We start from the raw sequence: 18,207 nt of genomic DNA, 5'->3' as shown, positions 1-18,207 counted from the left end.
GTAGTGACGAAGCAAGTCCGTCATTCATGAAGCGAATTTGTGAAGAAGATGAATTTGTGAGATTGCAATTGAAATAGATTAAAAATTTAAAGGACGAATGTTTCTATTTTATAATTTGGAAACGCATTATTTATGTCATGTAAAGCTTAGTTTAAATACGATTTGTATTTGAAGTAAAGAGATAACAAGCTTGCTAGAACATTCAGGTACAAAGATAAGCGAACTCATGCGAGGAACAGATGAGGCAAAGTAGGCAACTTCCTCTTCTCAGATTCTGGTTGACAAATGTTGAGCTGACACCTCGATTCCTAGTGGATCGTAAACTCCTGGATACCTCAATCTTTTTTTAACGGATTCGTAAAAATAGCTCTAATTTACCAAGTGTCCACGTTGATGGACGTCGGTAAGGGGAAGGGAAGTGTACGTTTAAAATAGAATTTTATTCGAGAAAAATACAGTCGCGTTTTAATTTGCAAGAAGTGGAGCATACGCGTGTCTCTCGATCGTGTCACGGACATCGCACTCAAGAGATCACAAATTACTCCTTCATCGGTAACCCGGTTAAATCGGGCACTGGTAGCATCACGAGGGCCGCACCTATGAGATGTTTGATATTTAGCGATAGTAATCGATCGGATGACAATTGTCACGTCAGGACGTTGATTACCCATCAGGGCAGCAGATGCGACGATTATGCTTAGCAAGCAGGTCGTCCACAAGTAGAACTGCAGCATGAAGACCGCTAAGTGAGGAAGTATCCTTGTGAGACCCATCGCCGTGCCTCTGTAACCAGTACCATAAATCTCGAGTTTTATGCGCTACGTCCAAAAATATTTGATTCCTGAAAATGCGTCTGATGATCTAAGATTAGCCGAACCGGCCGGCCATTCCGTTTTGCACGACCTACCTCAGAGCGGTGGGATAATTCTCCAGCAGCAGGACGCACGTCGTCGTGCGTCCGATAGCGTAAGCGGCCAGAAACATTGACGAGACCACGACACGGATCGTATGATGCACCCGAAAAATAAGCACGAGCGAGGCCACGCTGCCCGCCAATCCCGAAGATACTAAAAGCGATCAAAACAGGAAAAATCCTTTAATAAACATTGGAAGTGTCACATTGATGTTCCCAAAAATGTGGAAACTTAATATACGATTTTTATTTGAAACATTTTCCGAACATTTCTATAATTTCAAAAGATATTAATTATATTTTATTTATAGAAATAGTTTCTTCTAAAATTCCTATATGTTCAAGAGACATTAAATATATCTCTTACATTTATAATTTTATTTATATTTATAATATATAAAAGAGATATTATATTTGTATTTCTTGAGATTATAGAGATATTAATTATATCTCTTTTGAGAAGCTATAGAAATTTTAGTAAAAAACAATATTTCAGGTAAAAATCGCACAGTATTAAAAAATTAAATTAAATTAAAATATCACTAAATATATTCTTCCTACGAAACATAATGAATACAAAATGTTACTATCTGTATTACTATCGAGTACATTTCCCAAATTATTATCTTATCTCAAATTATTATAAATATCTCCCAAGGTATTACATAATTAATAGTGACTCTTGCCAGTCATTTAGCTGCTTACCTAAGTACGATTTCCTGCCAACTACATCGATTCCGATAACGAGCAACGTCTCTCCCAGCAGATAGCCCAGCGACACTAGCAACAGCAATTCGAAGCGAGCATCATCCACCTCGTCGCAGCTTCGCAGAAAGCCTAATGCCACATTCTGGATGTTGACGTTGCACGTGCCGTTTCCGCTCGCGACGTGGTCCATTTCCTGGAGCACGTGCGTATTCCACAGAGCGAGCCAAGCGAATCTTAAACGTTATCCCGGTGATTATATATCTTCGCGCGAGAACGTGATCGACGAGCGGATGCGAGCGAGCTTACGGAAAAACTTCCTTTATTACCCGGGAAAATGTAGAAGGCACGCTAATGTCCCACACAATGTCACACGACGGTACGGAGGTCTGTACACCTTGTGGACCCGCTCCCAAGTTTTCTTGAAGTACATCAGAATGCCGCTATTATCGTCCATTTCGTCGTCCGAACGCACGCAGCCTTCTAGATTCCTGAAGTCCGTAATCTAAATTATGAGAAACAGCCTCAGAGAAGATGAACAAAGTACAATGGAGACAAGACAAATGTACGCACCGAGATACTGACACGAAAATTAAGAAAATAGATTTTTTAAAATATCCATTTCATGAATGTAATTAATTATTAAAATGTCTCTTTTTTTATTTAATTAAAAATGCACGAATCTCTTCGTGTCAGTAATCTTCCCCTAACTGTGATTATTAATTTCCGATCATCTATTAAATTTTGCTTCATATTTGTCATACATATACCGCTTTTCACTTTTTTTTTATAAATTAGATTTACAAAAATATGTTTTTCTTTACAGAAACTTCTTGTTAATTTACACACACATGACGACGCGTTTAGTGTGTTTAGCCCAAGATACATGGACAGTAGATAAATATTAAATTAAACAAGGAAACAGCAAAATGTTCAATGGAGTGCATTGTGAGTCGCCGTACCGGATAGGTATCGGCGTGTTTCGAATTATTGATGGCGTACATCTGTTGAAGCAACGCGAGAGTTTGTCTCGGTCGACGACGATACAAGGAGTGTCGAGGACTCGACGGCAGGAGGCCCGAGGCGCAGGCGATCACCAGGCTAGGAACGCCGCAGAGAGCGGAGAGAACTCGCCAGGAACTCGGTCGGAATTGTCTGCCCAACATGCGTATGATGGACGGCATCAAGGACCAGGAGACACCTTTCCGAAAATTACATTGAACAAACATAAATTTATTATTGATATTCTGCTTTCTTTAAAAATTGACTTTATTAAAATATTTTATTATAGATTATAAATATTTTATTATACAGAATATTTTATTAAAATGTAAAACGAGTCATTATAGATACTTCTAGTTAGAGTATTAATTAAATATAAAAGATAGTAAAATAAAATAATATATTCTGAAGACTATATAATATATAAACTGTATAATGAATTAATGATTTAATTATAAATTATTAATTTACAATAGAAGCTTCAACAATTTTATTATATTTGTAACGCTAAGATTATATTCTGCAATTTAAAAATCTTTGTACTAATTTTTTAGAAATTAAGAATATTTAACAAAAGAATATATAAGTCATATTTAATGATCAAGGAATACGATGTTGAACTCAAATAAGTATTACAGGATTTTGTTTGAAATTTAAAGTAACCAGTTACCTAATGCTGCTAAGTAACCAAACACCCAAAACGTATCGATTATAGCTAAGCATGCTCCTTTCTTTCTCATTGGTAGGCTTTCGATTAGATACACTCTCAGGACGATGTTGTTACCGGCCACTCTACAAACATCAATTAAACGTCAGATGATAACGTAATTACCACTAATTAGATGAATACAAATTTAATAATAAATGATTCCTACGTGATTTATACTTTTACATACTTTCGCAATATTTTCGCTTTTACAGTCAATAGCACAATTATTATTTTTTAATAAAAGCATAAATATATATTATTTATATTATATAATATATATCATATTATACAAGATACTAAATATTATATCTTTAAAAAATATTTTTTAATCGCGTAAAAATATGCTGCATTTAATTTCACCGATTAGTCTCGTCCTTGTGAATAAGTTTCTAAATTCGACATCGATTGTTTTCGCGTCCCTTACGGTCATTATAAAAAGATGAAGACTTACCCGAGTCCTAACACGAATACCGATAAGTTTATCAGAAAGTTAGTTTGCGCGAAGGACAAGCTAACCGAGGCGCAAAACACGATGCCTATAGTAATTGGGATCAATTTTTTACGTCCGGCAGTGTCCGATATAGATCCGAACAGGAATGCGCCTACTGCCATTCCTATGCAATATAAATACCATTATAGCATAATGAATTAATATAATGATTCTTAATCTACATTCGAAGATGCAATTTAATTTTTTGCACGTGTAGACAATTATCTATTATATTTAAAAAAGAAATATATTTGCTATTCTTTGTATATTAATTACATATATATAAAACAACAGCAATTCATTTAATTCTGATCGGATCAAATTAATGTAACTTGGTATTTCATACAGCAGGTTACACTTTCTGGTATACCGAAGCTGGAAGTAGCGACTGCCACAGTGGCTTGCTCCCTACTGAGCTTGAAGTCGCACGCTATCAACGGTGCCACGATGGGAACAGTTAGAGAAGTGCTTGCTTCCGCGAGCGATAGCAAGCCGCACAGCGTGACGACGAAGTAATGCCAAATACCCCATCCTGCACATGCATCGAGAGTATTCGGATTTGGTAATCTTCAAGTACGCGATCGCGTATTTGAACATTTGTTTGGATATTTGAAAACTTCAAGGAATTTATATCTCCAATTATACAGATATATTATTTATCATGTAACGCTGACACGTGGTGTAACGCATGTCAACGGTAATACCGTCTGCAAATATTGTTACCGTACAACCAACCAACATTTGTTCAGCGTAAATAATTTCGCTGCTCACCTGCTTCCGCTATTGCGGTCTCGCAGTCGTCGCTCATGCCACATGAAAAGATAGCGGCGCTATTTTATCGCGAGTGCGCAAATAATCCACCAAGCGCGGCAGGTTATCAAGTCAAATGTAGGCAAAGGGCAAAATGAAGTTTGCTCTGTAATTCGTTTGTCCAAGAAACACGCCCTTGGTCTTTGTACTAAATCGTCAGTTATAGTACGTTGCGTACAGGATATGCTAACGGGATACGCTGAACGGGAAACGGGAGATTAATGTGACATTTCCGACGAATTGAAACTGCTGAACTTTGCGCGGAATTCGATCGCACGATATCGAGATTTTCGAGGCGCTGAGCTCAGCTATTTCCCAATCTCGACGTTCCTATCGCTGCCGATTATCGCTGATCCCTATCGGTAGTACGTGCGTGTCAGCGGAGTGTTGGACTGGTATTTCACGTGGAGCGGTAATAAATGGATGAACATGTAGAAAATAAATCCGTTTATTAAACTAAAGACAAGTGCTTCATACTGATTGGTCGCGATACATATGTATACCCAGCTACGCTAAGTAAACACACAGGAGTAACGTACGTATCAAACTGCAGATTACACGGCGAGAGAGAGTATAAAACACGCAAACGAGTGTACTCAACAGGATGCACGAGGAGAGACATATTATTCGATATCTTATTGTCTATTGATCCTTGAAGTATTCTTTCGAGCCGGCGACGTCGGGCTTCATGGCCTTCTTGCCGGGTTTCCAGCCGGCCGGACACACCTCGCCGTGCTTGTCGGTGTACTGGAATGCTTGGACCAGACGCAGCGTTTCGTCCACGGATCTGAAATTAGTAATATCGCGATAACGTTGCGAACGTAACGACTTTGCGCAACCGGGCAAGCCGATGTCGTAAGCTATCTTAATGTCTGTCTGCCGCTATTATTGTATTACGTTATTATTATTATACAAAGACTGCATTCAGCGTTATCGCGCACCAAGGATTAATCGACGCCCAATGCGCTAGATAAAAGAAATGCCAAACTTTAATTGCCAGTCTTGGGAGAATCCACACTGTGCGGCATTTTGTCGCGCAGACAACAAACTCAGACAGAAATTTAACTGAATAATTTTAACATTGACCCGGAGGAAGACCTTACCTTCCCACGGGCAAGTCATTGATGGTAACTTGGCGCAAGTTCTGTTTATCGTCGATGATAAAGAGTCCGCGGAAAGGAATTCCCGACTCCTCGTCGAGCACGCCGTAGTCGCGAGAGATCTTGAAGCTCTTGTCCGCGAGGAGAGGAATGTTCATCTCGCCGAGACCGCCCTGCTTGCGGGCCGTGTTCACCCACGCGAGGTGGGAGAAGTGCGAGTCCGTCGACGCAGCGATCACCTCGCAGCCGATATCTTTGAACTCCTTCACGCGATCGGAGAAAGCAATGATCTCAGTCGGGCAAACGAAAGTGCTGCAACAAGAGGAGACGGTACATCAGTTATATACAATTACACAATACGCGCGTGACTTATCTTTCTCATTTATTCAAAATTCAAAATTATCTTCAAGCATAATCAGTTGATCTTCAAGAAAACTTAACACCATATTTCTTACATGCTTCATACAGGCAAATGTCTTAATTCAAGCTCAAGTAGAGTTTAGAGTTCAAATATATTTCTTCGTCAAAAATCAATTTCTTTTTATTAAATTTTTATTAAATACGTTAAACAATTATGTACCCGTTCGAGTATCTTATGACTATATATATATGGCAAGAGTACTTACAAGTCCAATGGATAGAAGAAGAGAACAACATATTTGCCCTTGTAATCGGAGAGTTTGATATCCTTGAATTGACCATTGACAACAGCGGTGCCGGAGAAAGCGGGCGCCGGTTTCTGGAGCTGGGGCACTGGCATGATCGCTACTGTTTGCTGTAAACGGAAATATAGACGAACTATACAGTTCTATGAATCATATACGGTAACGTTACAATAGCGCGCATTTGCGTGTGACCTATTTTTAAATTATTAATCGAGGATAAATAAAATAGACGCTTTAGCGTTACATGAAATGTAAATGTTGATATCGTTATGTCTTTGCAGTCCGTTTCTTTCAGAATACTTTTCAACAACAACATTTATATATATACGCTTATATACGAGTTGTAGAAGAACATGTATATAATATTGTAAGAATATTCTGAAACAGTTTCAGTTTCTAATTATTAGTTCAAATATTTCTCCTTAATCTGATTTCAGTTAATTTTAGTTCACAATTAGTACTAAAATCAATTTCGAAACTAAAAATTTATGAACTATAAGAAACATCTAAATTCTATCAATGAAAAGTGCATGAATGATTAAACAATTCGTGGCAATATTAAATCAGCACTTAGCGCAAGTAGATCGTCGCGATAAGCTCTCTTTTCGAAGTATCATCAATAACTAAATATTTATTCAGCGATAACTTGTGTAAAGATCGACGCGTGTTTGGCGTATCGATTCGCCATACATCGAATTCGCACACGTAACACGTGCGTCATTATCTGCGGCAGATGATGTCGGCCTAACGAGCCAATAAATATTGAAATATGTACCATGAATAAGAAATAATATAATCGAAGAAAGTTGGTGAAATGCGAGAATTAATAATGTATTCAAAATCAACGAAGTGTTATTAAATCCGCAATTTGATAAAATCCGCGTTAAAGGCCGCACCAGAAATGACACTACGAAATTAATTACAAAAGTTGATTTATTTTAACGCTGAACATCTCGTATTTTATCAATTTATCCACACCAAGTCGATGATGTGATAATTTCGCAAACGCGGTGCGATGATCTTAATTAACATTCATTTTATTCATAAATGTGTTGATTAAAATTTATATAATTTTCTAATCGCAAGATGATATCTCGAGGACTAACGCGATACGATTCGAATGAATAGATAACGCATTCCACAGAAATTTAGATCCGGTATGTCCCCGAAGACTCGGAAGGACGAACGGAGAGGAGGAACTGATTGAACAGGAATACCAGGTGGGATCTCGGATTACGCAATGGTCAATCAGGTATACACCAAGGTTTCAAACATGAAAACGGAAGAAAGAAACCACGTACAAAGGAATCGAGACAAAACTTGGGCCGAGGTTTCGCGCGTAGACGAGGAAAAAAAAGACTGCATAATTTCGCGAACGACGTGAAACGTGAACGCGAATAACGGAGTCATTCTTGTTAGAGAATTCCATTCCAAGTTCGTAATTCCGGCTATAATGTACACCTAGTAATGACAGTAACCTTGCAGTAACTACGTTCTCTTCTTTTTCAATTTAAAAATAGATAAAAAACAAAAAGAGGAGATTTATTTGCGACGTTCCAATTCGTATTTTCGCTTATAATTTATCTGCAGTATTGTTATATTAAAATTCGTATTTTCGCTTATAATTTACTTGCAGTATTGTTGTATTAAAATTCGTATTTCCGCTTATAATTTAATTTATCTGCAATATTGTTATATCGAAATAAATTAAATTTGCGCTAAATATGAACATGGATATAAATAATTAATATTATAAAAATTACGGACTTATTTCATGTTTCGGGAAATATTCCGAGCATAACGCGAGGCTCGTGATTTTCTTGATTATATTTAGAATCAAAGTCTGGATTATTACCCTTCAAGCGCTGTGTATGTGTTTATAACGGATTGGCTTATTTCTAAGACGGTTAGATTTTCGTTTGAATAGATCAATGTCACGGATCAACGAGCAAAATAACATGTTGAGAATATTCATGCCGAAAATCGCACGGCAGAACAATAAAATTGCTCATAAATTTCCGCGGTAATTTGCTCGACATTAGCCGGCAAAGATTATTGCGCATAAATACATACGCAACGAGTGTTAACGAGTGCAAATGTAATGTCGTGCCGTATGTTAAAATGAGTCAACGTCAAGTTGCATTAATTTGCGTAATGTTATGAATAATCGATTGCGGAAATTTCTCTCAATGAGATAAGATAGAAATTTCGAATCAAGGTCGCGATTACAATTGTCTCTTTTTTACAACAGACAATTGTCTCATAAAGATGAATATCTTTACAAAAGAAATATAATTAACAAAGTTAGCAAAACTTTCAAGAGAAACCAGCTCCAGACAAAGAAGATATCCTTTTACAGAATAATTAATTTACATTAATCAGGACATATTTATACTAGGGAGACCTTAGTTGACAGAAATTTACTTTATTACAACTGTACTTAATTTAATTTATTTGAAAAATATTCTGAATAAAATTAACCATAGAAAGAGCAGCATATAGATCCTTGTTTCATTTAAATTTCTTTAATAAACTAATTCTTTCTAACGCTATTTAACAGCGAGGATTCTTTCGGAAAATCACAATTTCGTGTAATTTCCCCGTCGTTATCTCTGCGGAAGCGCAATTATCGCGCCGCGGACCATGAGACTTGAAATCGGTTTTAACGCCGTGACTCGAAATTCCTTACGATCACAACCACACAACCGGCAAACACGTATCCGCGGTTACGAGTTCGGCTTTCTCAAATTTTCTCTCTCTCTCTTATTCCGTCTTTTGTTCTCGAAAAATAGAGCGGGTCACAAAGACGGCTCAACTACTCACGAGCGGGATTTCCAAATTACGTAATTCGTGTTCAAGAGTCCTTCGTACGCGGGATCGGGCTCGTCGGGGCGTCGTCCGATAAGCGTAGCCGACAGATTTCGGCCGTTGGCGAACAAAAAGTGCGACGAGGGAACGTCGATCGTCGACGCGGCTTTTGTTCGCGACAATTGCGCAACGATTGTAACGATTTGGTCGCGAGAATCGCAGCCAAAAATGCGAAAGCGAGTGAACTTTTGACAGGGATTAATAATATGAGATATTATTACCTCGATTCAACTGACTTCGTAGAAGACTGCGGTCGACGGTGCGAGAGACGCAACAACGACGGGAAGAGAATGGGAACTAGCCGGTGACCGGTTCGCGGAGAAGCTCTTAATATCGACCGTTACATATATATGTATAGCGGTTGAAGTTGAACGCGGGGGATAATCCGGAGTGCCACGATACCTGTCGGTCGAGTGGATAACTACGAGACAAAGGGCTTCGCCGGAAACTTTAGGACCGTCCTGCCTAGGGAATTCGGCGGGACTGGTCTAGCCTTTGGCAGCAATTGGCAGATATTCAAAATATATTGTATAATGTTAATAATTTGATGATGCGTACATTGTATTATAAAATTTTTTAAAATATTAGGAAAAATATGATAAAATTTCTATTATAAAAATATATTTTGGACGAAGGAAGCTCGCAGTTATCACGCTTTTTAATAAAATATAGTGACGATTCATAATGAGTTCCTTGAAGTGTAATAAAGTTCCTTGGAACGATCTTTTTTTAAAGATAAATTTTTGTAGCGACTATAATCGAAAGTTGGATTACGGTATGACAATCCGCTGTTAAAACTACATGACGGGTTGCCATTCCGTAGGCGTCCAATTAATTCCAAAAGACTCCGCTACGAGCCTCCACCGTCTCCGATTGAAACTCGCGTAGTAGTGCGACTCAACAGCAGGTCAGCTGTGGCATACCTTATCTCAGGATGGCTGCACTGACGTTTGCAGAAAACGTGGAACAGGCGGAATTGTGACCGCGAGTGTTGCGAGCAATTGGTAACGTTTGCTCCGAAATTAATCGGATAAACCGGATTTTATTTGATACATGTATTATTTTTTATATATTTTAGTAATTATGAATGTTATATTTGTAGCTTAATTATATAGGAAGTTTCTTTTGTGTATTTCTTTTACAGGAACGACAGTTAACCTCTCAGCGGACACTGTCATATCCGGAGTCATCGTTATCTGAAAAGTTATCACTGAAAAGGTAAATTGATCTGCAAATTACTAACAAATTAATTGGTTCTGAATAATCTATATCCAGATTATCGTATTCCCCATAATCTACAGAATGCCATGCGCAATAAAGTCTTTGGCAAAGTGCATCTAAATAACTGACGAACAACTGGTCTTTTCCATAGTTTTGTCATGTATATTAACGTATTTCGAATACAGCTTGGTTTAATCACAAGTATTTTACATAGAATATAGTGTATATATAGCAAAAAAATAGATTTTCACGAACGTTAAAGTGATTTTTCTGGGTTGGGAATAAATAAACGTCGTTACACACCGTAAACCATAATGTTCCGTACGTGCTAATTATTTCTGCGTTATTTGTCTTTAATAACAACAATTTGTATAAATAATACATCTTGCGTGTGCCGCAACATCGAAGGAACGACGCCTGTAGCGAGCGCGTTCACGCCGAGCTGATACCACGGGCAAGATACAAAATTTTGATATATAAATAATATTGGAGAGTGTGCATGTGTGTGTATGCGCGCGTGTATGTGTGAGCGTGTATGCGTTGCATCCTATACATACATACAGGATGTAATCCGTACGAATATAATATATTTTTTGGCACTTACTAATTATCGAAATCTGGGGGAGGGGGGGGGGTGAGACATATCTTAAGCATTAACGAACGCGGGCGAGTAATCGTCGAAACGAGAGAGTAAGGGAGAGATTTCTCGTTCGTCCCGATTTTCCTCGGAAAATCTTGCCTTCACGTAGAATTGTACGAAGCGAATCTAGACGGCGATCTTTCTCGCCAGAATGTCCGGGATAGTTCAGTACGTGGTGGTGCGGGGAGATCTCTCGAGAACGATGGGGTGGCCGTTAGGCGCGGTGATCGCCCAGGCGTGTCACGCGTGCACCGCTGTTATTCATCTCTTTTACAATGACGCCGACACGCAGACCTATCTCGCCGATTTAGACAATATGCACAAGGTTGTGCTCGAAGTGAGTATCACTTGATTTGTACGCGTTAGTCATGTTTTATACTGGCTACGTTAATTATGTTTTATAACGCACAATGCACGTAAGGATTGATATGAGGATCGAGTCGAAGTATTGTCTGATTTTCCGCTCCGCGTAGCTGGATTATTGCTATATAGAGTCCATTAATATTCGTTTATCCGAGTAATAGTGAATTGCTACTTCATTTTTCATCGTTCGTCGAAATAAATACATTTTTGTACAACGATAAAGTATATAATGTAGCGAGAGAACAGTGACGAATGTGAATAACAGGCCACCGACGAAGCCAGCCTGCAGACGCTGTGTTCGAAACTGAAAGCAGACGACATTCAGCATAAAATGTGGATAGAACAGCCCGAGAACGTCGCGACGTGTCTGGTAACGAAGCCCTACCCTAAGGACAAGGTGCAGTCGTATTTTAAAAAGTATAAATTACTCAAGATGTAACAGCGCATGTAAGTGACATTAAATACCTTTATAAAAAGACAATCTGTCTCGTATTACTTTTTCTACATGGACTTGAAATTAATCCTCTCAGTGCCATTCTTGAAAAGTGCAGCCGAGTAAATCATTCATATAAGAATAAATAAATATTCTAAAGAATTTTGAATGTCAATAAAATGCACAAGACACCTGCATTATATAATTTAAATTGGAAAGAAAAGTACTAAAATAAAAAATCTGTGATGATACTGAGGGGATTAATAAACGGTACAAATATAAGCGTTCGCGTGAAATAAATGCAAAACTTTGGAGGAACGTCAGTATGTAATACTTGCATTTTATCTTGCTTCTGCGAGAAAAATGAAAAAAAAAGAAAAGATGAATGCATCTCAGATAAGCCGCTCTATATGCGTCCTTCGAACATAGCGTCTGACTGTCCGACACTCCCACGAGTAACGCCTCGGCTCTTTTATCTTTCCCATCCTTTCCCCTTATCTGCTTTTCCTTTTTCGCGAGCGGAAAATATTTGTGTGCAAGGGACCAGCTACAAATGTCCGCGACAAGATAAAAGAGAGAATAACCCGTCGCGCGCGCGGTGCTCCGTTATTTCTGACGTCGAGAAGATACACACTTACTGATTCGTTTCACGATACCGCGGTGGTATCGACAAGCTGCGCACGGTATATTTCTCTTTGTTTCGTTACCAACTAGCGTGTAGTAGCGGTTCTAATCTAGACAAAAGTAACGCGGGGTGCGCGCCACTAATCAACTAGTCGTATCAAAAAGTGTCTTTTTTTTTGGCGAGCGTCTACGCGCGAGTCTACCTTCCTCCTACAGCTTTTAGTATCGCGAAGATCGTTCTTTCTCACAGGTACGGATTAGCCGTCTTTATCGTAGGATCAGCTGATAGGCGATTTCGGCGCAAACAAATCTTGCTTGCTACGGCAAACAAGGGGCGGTGGGTATACACACACACAGTTTTAAGGAATTTCCCCAAAGATCTCTGTACACGTGTATGTGTCGCGCAGCGATACGATTCTTGCAGATTCTCGCGCGAGGAGAAACGCTCGCAGAAAAATTTCGAGCACGCGCTTCAGCTAAGAAACTAATCCATCGACGATGTTTTTTTCCCTTCCTCGCCTGTGCCTCGCTCCAGAATCTGCGGAGAATGTCCTTCGGTGGCACAATCCACTCGTAGAAGGGTGTTGAGGGCTCAACGAGCGAACGCGTACCTCTCGCAACTCTCTTCTCACCGTCGCGAAACTCTCGTCCGAAACGTCCCTCGCGCACTTCGTTTGGAACTTTTCCGGGATTACTTCGTTCGCTTACTCCCAATAGCCTCCGCAATCCTAATGATGGTTTGGACAGAGTCGCCGAATCTCCTAGATTTTCTCGCTCTCTCACGCAGCGGACAAGCCGTGCACTGTGGTGGTACTGGAAGCGTCGATTGCGGATCGATCACCGTATACTTGTGTGTGTCTGCATATGTGCGACGTTTACAGGCAAACCGTACATGAGGCGACGATGTCTCGTCGGAACACGATCGTATAGATTCGCAGTAAGCTCTAATTATTTATGTACACGCACTGCGGACGCTAAACACTGTAAGTACACATATTTACAACACTCGATGGCAAGATGATTATTTTGGCATATATATAATAATATGTATATATGTATATATATATATTTTTTTTGTTGTAACGCGGTCGTCGTAACGAGACGAAGGCGGGAACGGGAGGATATACACAGAAGTCCTTATGAAAAATGCGCTATTGTCCTTGCAACATCACTGCCGCCCGTCCTCCTCTTCCTCTTCCTCCTCCTCTTCCAACCATTGGCGCAAGATGTTGCTTCTCGGCTGCAAGGCAAAATGGAAAGGCGTTATTGATTGTTAAAATCGTTTCCTCGCAAATTCACAAGCAAGCTCGTGTATTTCTGATGGGATCATTTCTGATGCGAATCATTCCAATGGACAGTAGATTCGCAGAAGTTGCATTAGATTTCGTACCGCGAGAATATCGCTAGCTTAGAGAATAATATCGCTGTGCGGAGGAAAGAAATGATAAGAAAGCAAGCGGATGGGTATATGGACAACGATAATTTTGAGAAAGATATTGAGGATGTTAATGATATGTTTACTCAGCGTATGTGGTTTCCTAAATGTTTTTATTCACAACTTTCTATCGATTATAGACATCTAATTATTAGATCATCAGACATTTCTAATTTTCAGAATCTAAAAGTTCACATGCTGCAAGTTTATCAAATATATAATTACTTGTATTTCTAAATTGTGGAATTAGAAATCCAAAGTGTCGATTTTAAAGACTAATGCATGCAATGTAGAATTTCACGGATATATTAATATAGCATGTGGTTTGATCTATTTATATGTAAAAAAATAGAAGAAATTGTAAGAACGCGATGATCCTATATATTATAATTTATATACTCCGTTACAAAGCAGTGCCTCATTTTGGGGTCAACAGCCAACAAAGATGACGCATTAAGAAGCAATTAAGATGCATTAGGAAGCATCGGAGTAAAGTTTGATGCGAGATCAGCCACGTCGATATCATGCGAGAGACGTTAGTATTACCACGGGGCTTGCAATTTACCGGGACCACGTTAGTTTGGGAGAACGGGGTGAGACGAGTGATGAGGGTAGCGGTGGTGGTGATGTTGGTGGTGTTGGTAGCGGTAGTTGTCGGTAGTGATTAGGGCAGCGCACAAAAACGAGCATTATTGCTCGGCTAGGTTCCCGTTCGGGTCCGTATAGTCGTCGTACTCGTCCTCCGGCTCCTCGTAATCCGTCTCCGCGGGTTCGGGACCCTCCATCGCCGGCGAGGACGTGCTCGTGATGTCCTGCTAAGCACACACGACAATCCAACCGAGCCCCAAACTGCTACTTCTTTTTATCCCACTTTCGTATTTCGCATGGTGTTAATAGATTAATTACGACCTACGATCTTCGTGATAATGTGCAAAGAATCCGCCTTTCCAATATAAAAGAAAGTACCGATTTTATAAGGATTGATGTATCCGTACAAAATTTCAGATAGACGCTTAAAAAATTCGTGACACATTTTCTCATTCCTTTCTCCTTTCGGTTTCTTGCCGAGAGATTGGTGATTATTTGATAGAATTCTTATGCGTTTTTTTTCTTTCTATCAAAAATTAATTTGTCGATTTATACGTGCAGATATTTCTTCGATAATTTTTTACAATGTAAATTATACACCGGCAGAATTAGAAAAGAATTGATAATTCTACCAAAGATACCAAAGGTACCTTTTTGTCTTCTTTAACTTTAATTTGTTTAGTCAGCTTATTTCAATATAATTCGGGATTAACTTCAAAATGAGCCATGACATAATTTCTATTCCCGCAATCTTTTTTGTTTGCAAACTCGGAAACAAGATAAAGTTATCGGTTACCTGCGGTGGCCTCCAGCCGCAGCCCGGCAAAGGAAGTCCGTCTGGTCCCAACGGACATGGTGCATCCAATCCCGGAACACCTTGATCTCCCTTGTTGCCTTTGTCGCCTTTCCTGCCGCGTTTACCCGGGGGTCCCTGTGCGCACACGCGAAATGCATCATCTACCCTGACAGCGCGAAATGCCCGATGCAAGTTCGCGACGTGCAAGTAAGGCCAGGCACAGTATCGTTGGATTATGCATTATAATACTTGATCGATCGGTGCACAGAATACCTCGACGAGCGTGAATCGCAAAGGGAGAGCGCGCGTCGCGGTTAATTAGCGGACCGCAATGACAATTAGCGCGAGTCACGGTCGATCGAGCTAACTCTAGATGTAACTGATCGCGACTTGCTGGATCACCGGCATTGATCCTTCCTCGTCATCAGTGATAAGATCTTCCGATAAGATGATCTTCCGGGGTAAGCGACGCGACGGCGCTCTCGACTTGGCGCTTCGTTCCTCGAGCGTCTAATATCTCTAATATATCTAACATGATTCGCGCCTCTAATATTATGCGCTTTCACGGAACGGTGGTGGCAGCATATATATACACACAAATATATATGTAACGTGTCTTAGTCTCATGGGGAACCGTGTGGAACTTCATGAAAGGAGGCGTGTGTGTGTGTGCGTAGGTACGTGTGTAGTGAGGACGTTTTCTCGTGTTTGTCCTGTACGAGAGAGCTTCTTCAGTTAGCGTTCGTGATTTTGTAGCTTCTGCGAGATCTCGCAGTCTCCTCGTCGATGGGCGACGTCGGCGGCACGAAGGGGTGCCTGACGTGCTTGCAGCATTAATCGTCGATGAAAGATAAACGCGGGGATGCGAAAGGACGAATCGCGCCGCGCCGCGCGGCGGTGCGACGATTTTGCGAGCGGGTGATCCAGCTGTTTGACATTAAACTTCGGCAGCTTGATGTGCGTTTCACCCGCGCTCTATCAATTCCGCTTTCCGGCTTGACGTAAAGTGTCATTTAACGGTATGCGAGTCGAGTTAATCAAGCGAAGTCTCCGACGTTACGGAGCTAACGACGTAATTAATTTTGCCTCCACGTCGTCAGTTCGTCGTCTCGAACCGGTGACTTTGCTGTAAGCCGAACTAATCGACTTAATGCCTCTCGCTAACTCCTCAGGACGTGTGTACCGATCATCGATGGAGCACCGAGCCGCATCTGACGGCGCCGCCGTCGGTTATATTTCATTCGACAAACAACATGAAACGTCGTGAGCTACCCGCCACCCCCGCCATCCACTTTCGCATCCCCGCGAGAGAGAAGGGTAGTTTATTACGTGGATCGCTCTCAACCGGCTGAGCGCGGCGGAAAGCTTCGCGCTTCGCTAACGTGAATACTCCAATTAAGTCAATACTCACAGATTCGCCTTTGGCACCTTTCTCTCCCTTCGGTCCCTGGAATTGGTGAACACGGTCAAAAGGAATTTATTCGGTAAACGTTGGCCGTCGTTTACGCGCGCGCGCGAGACGCACGGTCGTCCCAGAAAGCGTTTCCCTGCTCGGAAGGGGGCTCGAGAAGGGTACCGCGTGTGACCACGATGTCGCATATCGATCTGTGGAGATAGCTTTCCCGCTACCATCAACCGCCAGCCGTGCGCGAGGGCTATCGATTCGCGGGACGGGACGGCATTTCGAGTGGATCACTTGGTTATTGCTCTTGCCTCCGAAGCGAGATACGAGAGCGTCAATAAACCGAGAATATTCGATGTCAATAAACGGCAGCGGTACGCGAGAGAAAGAGAAACAGTTCTCCGTTTCGAAACCACATTGAAGGATTCAGTGCAAGTTTCTGAGCAACCAAGATATTGTTAAAATTGCATTAGTAATTTATGTAAATTAAGTTTTTTTTTCGCATTATTCCAACATAGCTTGAAAGATACTTGAAAGAAAAATGTTAGAACGAAATGTTAAAGACTTTTTAGTTTCCCGATGTATTAGTACAGTTATCTTTTCCGTTCTTTAAAAGGAGAAAAGAGACAAGAGTGTCGCGACAGACTTGAATAAAAAGCAGATATGTGGCTCGCACGCATGTACGCGCTGCTCGTAATATAGCTGTCGTATGTTCCTCCTTCAAATACCTCCCTGTGCATTCGAGAGTACATACGAGAGCCGTTTATACGCTCTCGCATTGGTGTGCATTGAGCGGTCACACGAGCACTGCTCGAGCATCCTTCCGGACACTCCAGAGAGAAGCACGAGGGAGTTGCGCGTTTCCCCCTCCGTTATAATTCGACCATAAATTTTGATCGAGCGACCCTCTAACTTGATTACATGCCGAAGAAGCGTATGGAAATCTTACCACGGTCTTAAAACGGTCAACAACTATTTGCACGCCCAATAACGCGCGGCATTGCGCGCATCCAAATGTTACAGATAAAATAACGTAGCGTTTTTTTGCAAAATATCAAATATCACTAAAAATAGTAATATTAAATCATAAACGTAGAAATCTGATCGTTGCATCGAGCAAGCAGTACTTCAGATCGCCCAAATTCAAGCATTTTGGAAAATGAAAACTTGCGAGAATGGATTCCGAACGAAAGAGGGAGAAAGGCGCAAGACGCTGGTCCGTTCTCTTTGAAATCGGACGGAGAAAAGAAAAAAAGGGGGTTTTATTCTTTCGATCTTTTTTTTTTGAGACAGTCCCCGGGGTAGATCAGGCGGAATGTGTCGTCGTTACCCCGGGCTGGTCAGACCGTGTCAGACTGTGTCGCAGTCGCGCCGGAGGACGAGCGATAATCGAAAGCCAACTGTACCTCGTGGCCGGGAATCCCGTCGGTACCCTGAGGACAA

At 40.7% G+C, this 18,207-nt stretch overlaps 4 protein-coding genes across 19 annotated transcripts in view; 1 reads left to right on the top strand and 3 right to left on the bottom strand.

The window, feature by feature from the left end:
* Positions 1 to 97: 97 nt before the first annotated feature.
* Positions 98 to 4,971, bottom strand: LOC105277706 (synaptic vesicle glycoprotein 2B). 3 transcript variants are annotated; one of them, XM_011336282.3, is made up of 8 exons: positions 3,781 to 4,971; positions 3,291 to 3,412; positions 2,581 to 2,819; positions 1,948 to 2,123; positions 1,619 to 1,854; positions 908 to 1,067; positions 668 to 783; positions 446 to 597 (listed from the first exon to the last, which is right to left on the bottom strand). In XM_011336282.3, exons 1-8 carry the CDS (start codon positions 3,939 to 3,941, stop codon positions 539 to 541), a joined length of 1,269 nt encoding a protein of 422 aa, XP_011334584.1. In that variant the 5' UTR covers positions 3,942 to 4,971; the 3' UTR covers positions 446 to 538. The 3 variants fall into 3 exon arrangements, with proteins under 3 accessions (XP_019886705.1, XP_019886706.1, XP_011334584.1); XM_020031146.1 differs by having other exon boundaries at positions 98 to 783; XM_020031147.2 differs by lacking the exon at positions 3,781 to 4,971 and having other exon boundaries at positions 98 to 783; positions 3,291 to 3,526.
* A 91-nt stretch (positions 4,972 to 5,062) lies between these two features.
* Positions 5,063 to 9,630, bottom strand: LOC105277708 (peroxiredoxin 1). The gene is made up of 4 exons (XM_011336283.3): positions 9,484 to 9,630; positions 6,356 to 6,504; positions 5,733 to 6,041; positions 5,063 to 5,416 (listed from the first exon to the last, which is right to left on the bottom strand). The coding sequence occupies exons 2-4, from the start codon at positions 6,487 to 6,489 to the stop codon at positions 5,272 to 5,274; spliced, it is 588 nt and encodes a 195-aa protein (XP_011334585.1). The 5' UTR covers positions 6,490 to 6,504; positions 9,484 to 9,630; the 3' UTR covers positions 5,063 to 5,271.
* A 536-nt stretch (positions 9,631 to 10,166) lies between these two features.
* Positions 10,167 to 11,967, top strand: LOC105277713 (putative peptidyl-tRNA hydrolase PTRHD1). 5 transcript variants are annotated; one of them, XM_011336298.3, is made up of 4 exons: positions 10,167 to 10,317; positions 10,407 to 10,480; positions 11,274 to 11,460; positions 11,752 to 11,967. In XM_011336298.3, the coding sequence occupies exons 3-4, from the start codon at positions 11,275 to 11,277 to the stop codon at positions 11,923 to 11,925; spliced, it is 360 nt and encodes a 119-aa protein (XP_011334600.1). In that variant the 5' UTR covers positions 10,167 to 10,317; positions 10,407 to 10,480; position 11,274; the 3' UTR covers positions 11,926 to 11,967. The 5 variants fall into 5 exon arrangements, with proteins under 5 accessions (XP_011334600.1, XP_019886676.1, XP_011334601.1 ...); XM_020031117.2 differs by having other exon boundaries at positions 10,564 to 11,460; XM_011336299.3 differs by having other exon boundaries at positions 10,168 to 10,266.
* A 745-nt stretch (positions 11,968 to 12,712) lies between these two features.
* The window catches only part of LOC105277711 (collagen alpha chain CG42342), a 135,110-nt gene continuing 129,615 nt past the window's right edge, over positions 12,713 to 18,207 (bottom strand). For 5 of the 10 annotated variants that reach the window (XM_011336285.3, XM_011336288.3, XM_011336295.3 and 2 more), the window contains 5 exons: positions 18,171 to 18,197; positions 16,774 to 16,809; positions 15,363 to 15,497; positions 14,544 to 14,793; positions 12,713 to 13,783 (listed from right to left, as the gene is read on the bottom strand). In XM_011336285.3, coding sequence (XP_011334587.1) covers positions 14,668 to 14,793; positions 15,363 to 15,497; positions 16,774 to 16,809; positions 18,171 to 18,197 — 324 coding nt within the window. In that variant the 3' untranslated portion in view covers positions 12,713 to 13,783; positions 14,544 to 14,667. Of the gene's footprint in view, positions 13,784 to 14,524; positions 14,794 to 15,362; positions 15,498 to 16,773; positions 16,810 to 18,170; positions 18,198 to 18,207 lie in introns of all 10 variants that reach the window. The other 5 variants (XM_011336291.3, XM_026971334.1, XM_011336286.3 and 2 more) reach the window with 4 other exon arrangements.

Source organism: Ooceraea biroi, chromosome 7, assembly GCF_003672135.1.
Source record: "Ooceraea biroi isolate clonal line C1 chromosome 7, Obir_v5.4, whole genome shotgun sequence".
NCBI classification, from domain to species: domain Eukaryota; kingdom Metazoa; phylum Arthropoda; class Insecta; order Hymenoptera; family Formicidae; genus Ooceraea; species Ooceraea biroi.
This window is presented reverse-complemented; position numbering and strand designations above follow the sequence as displayed.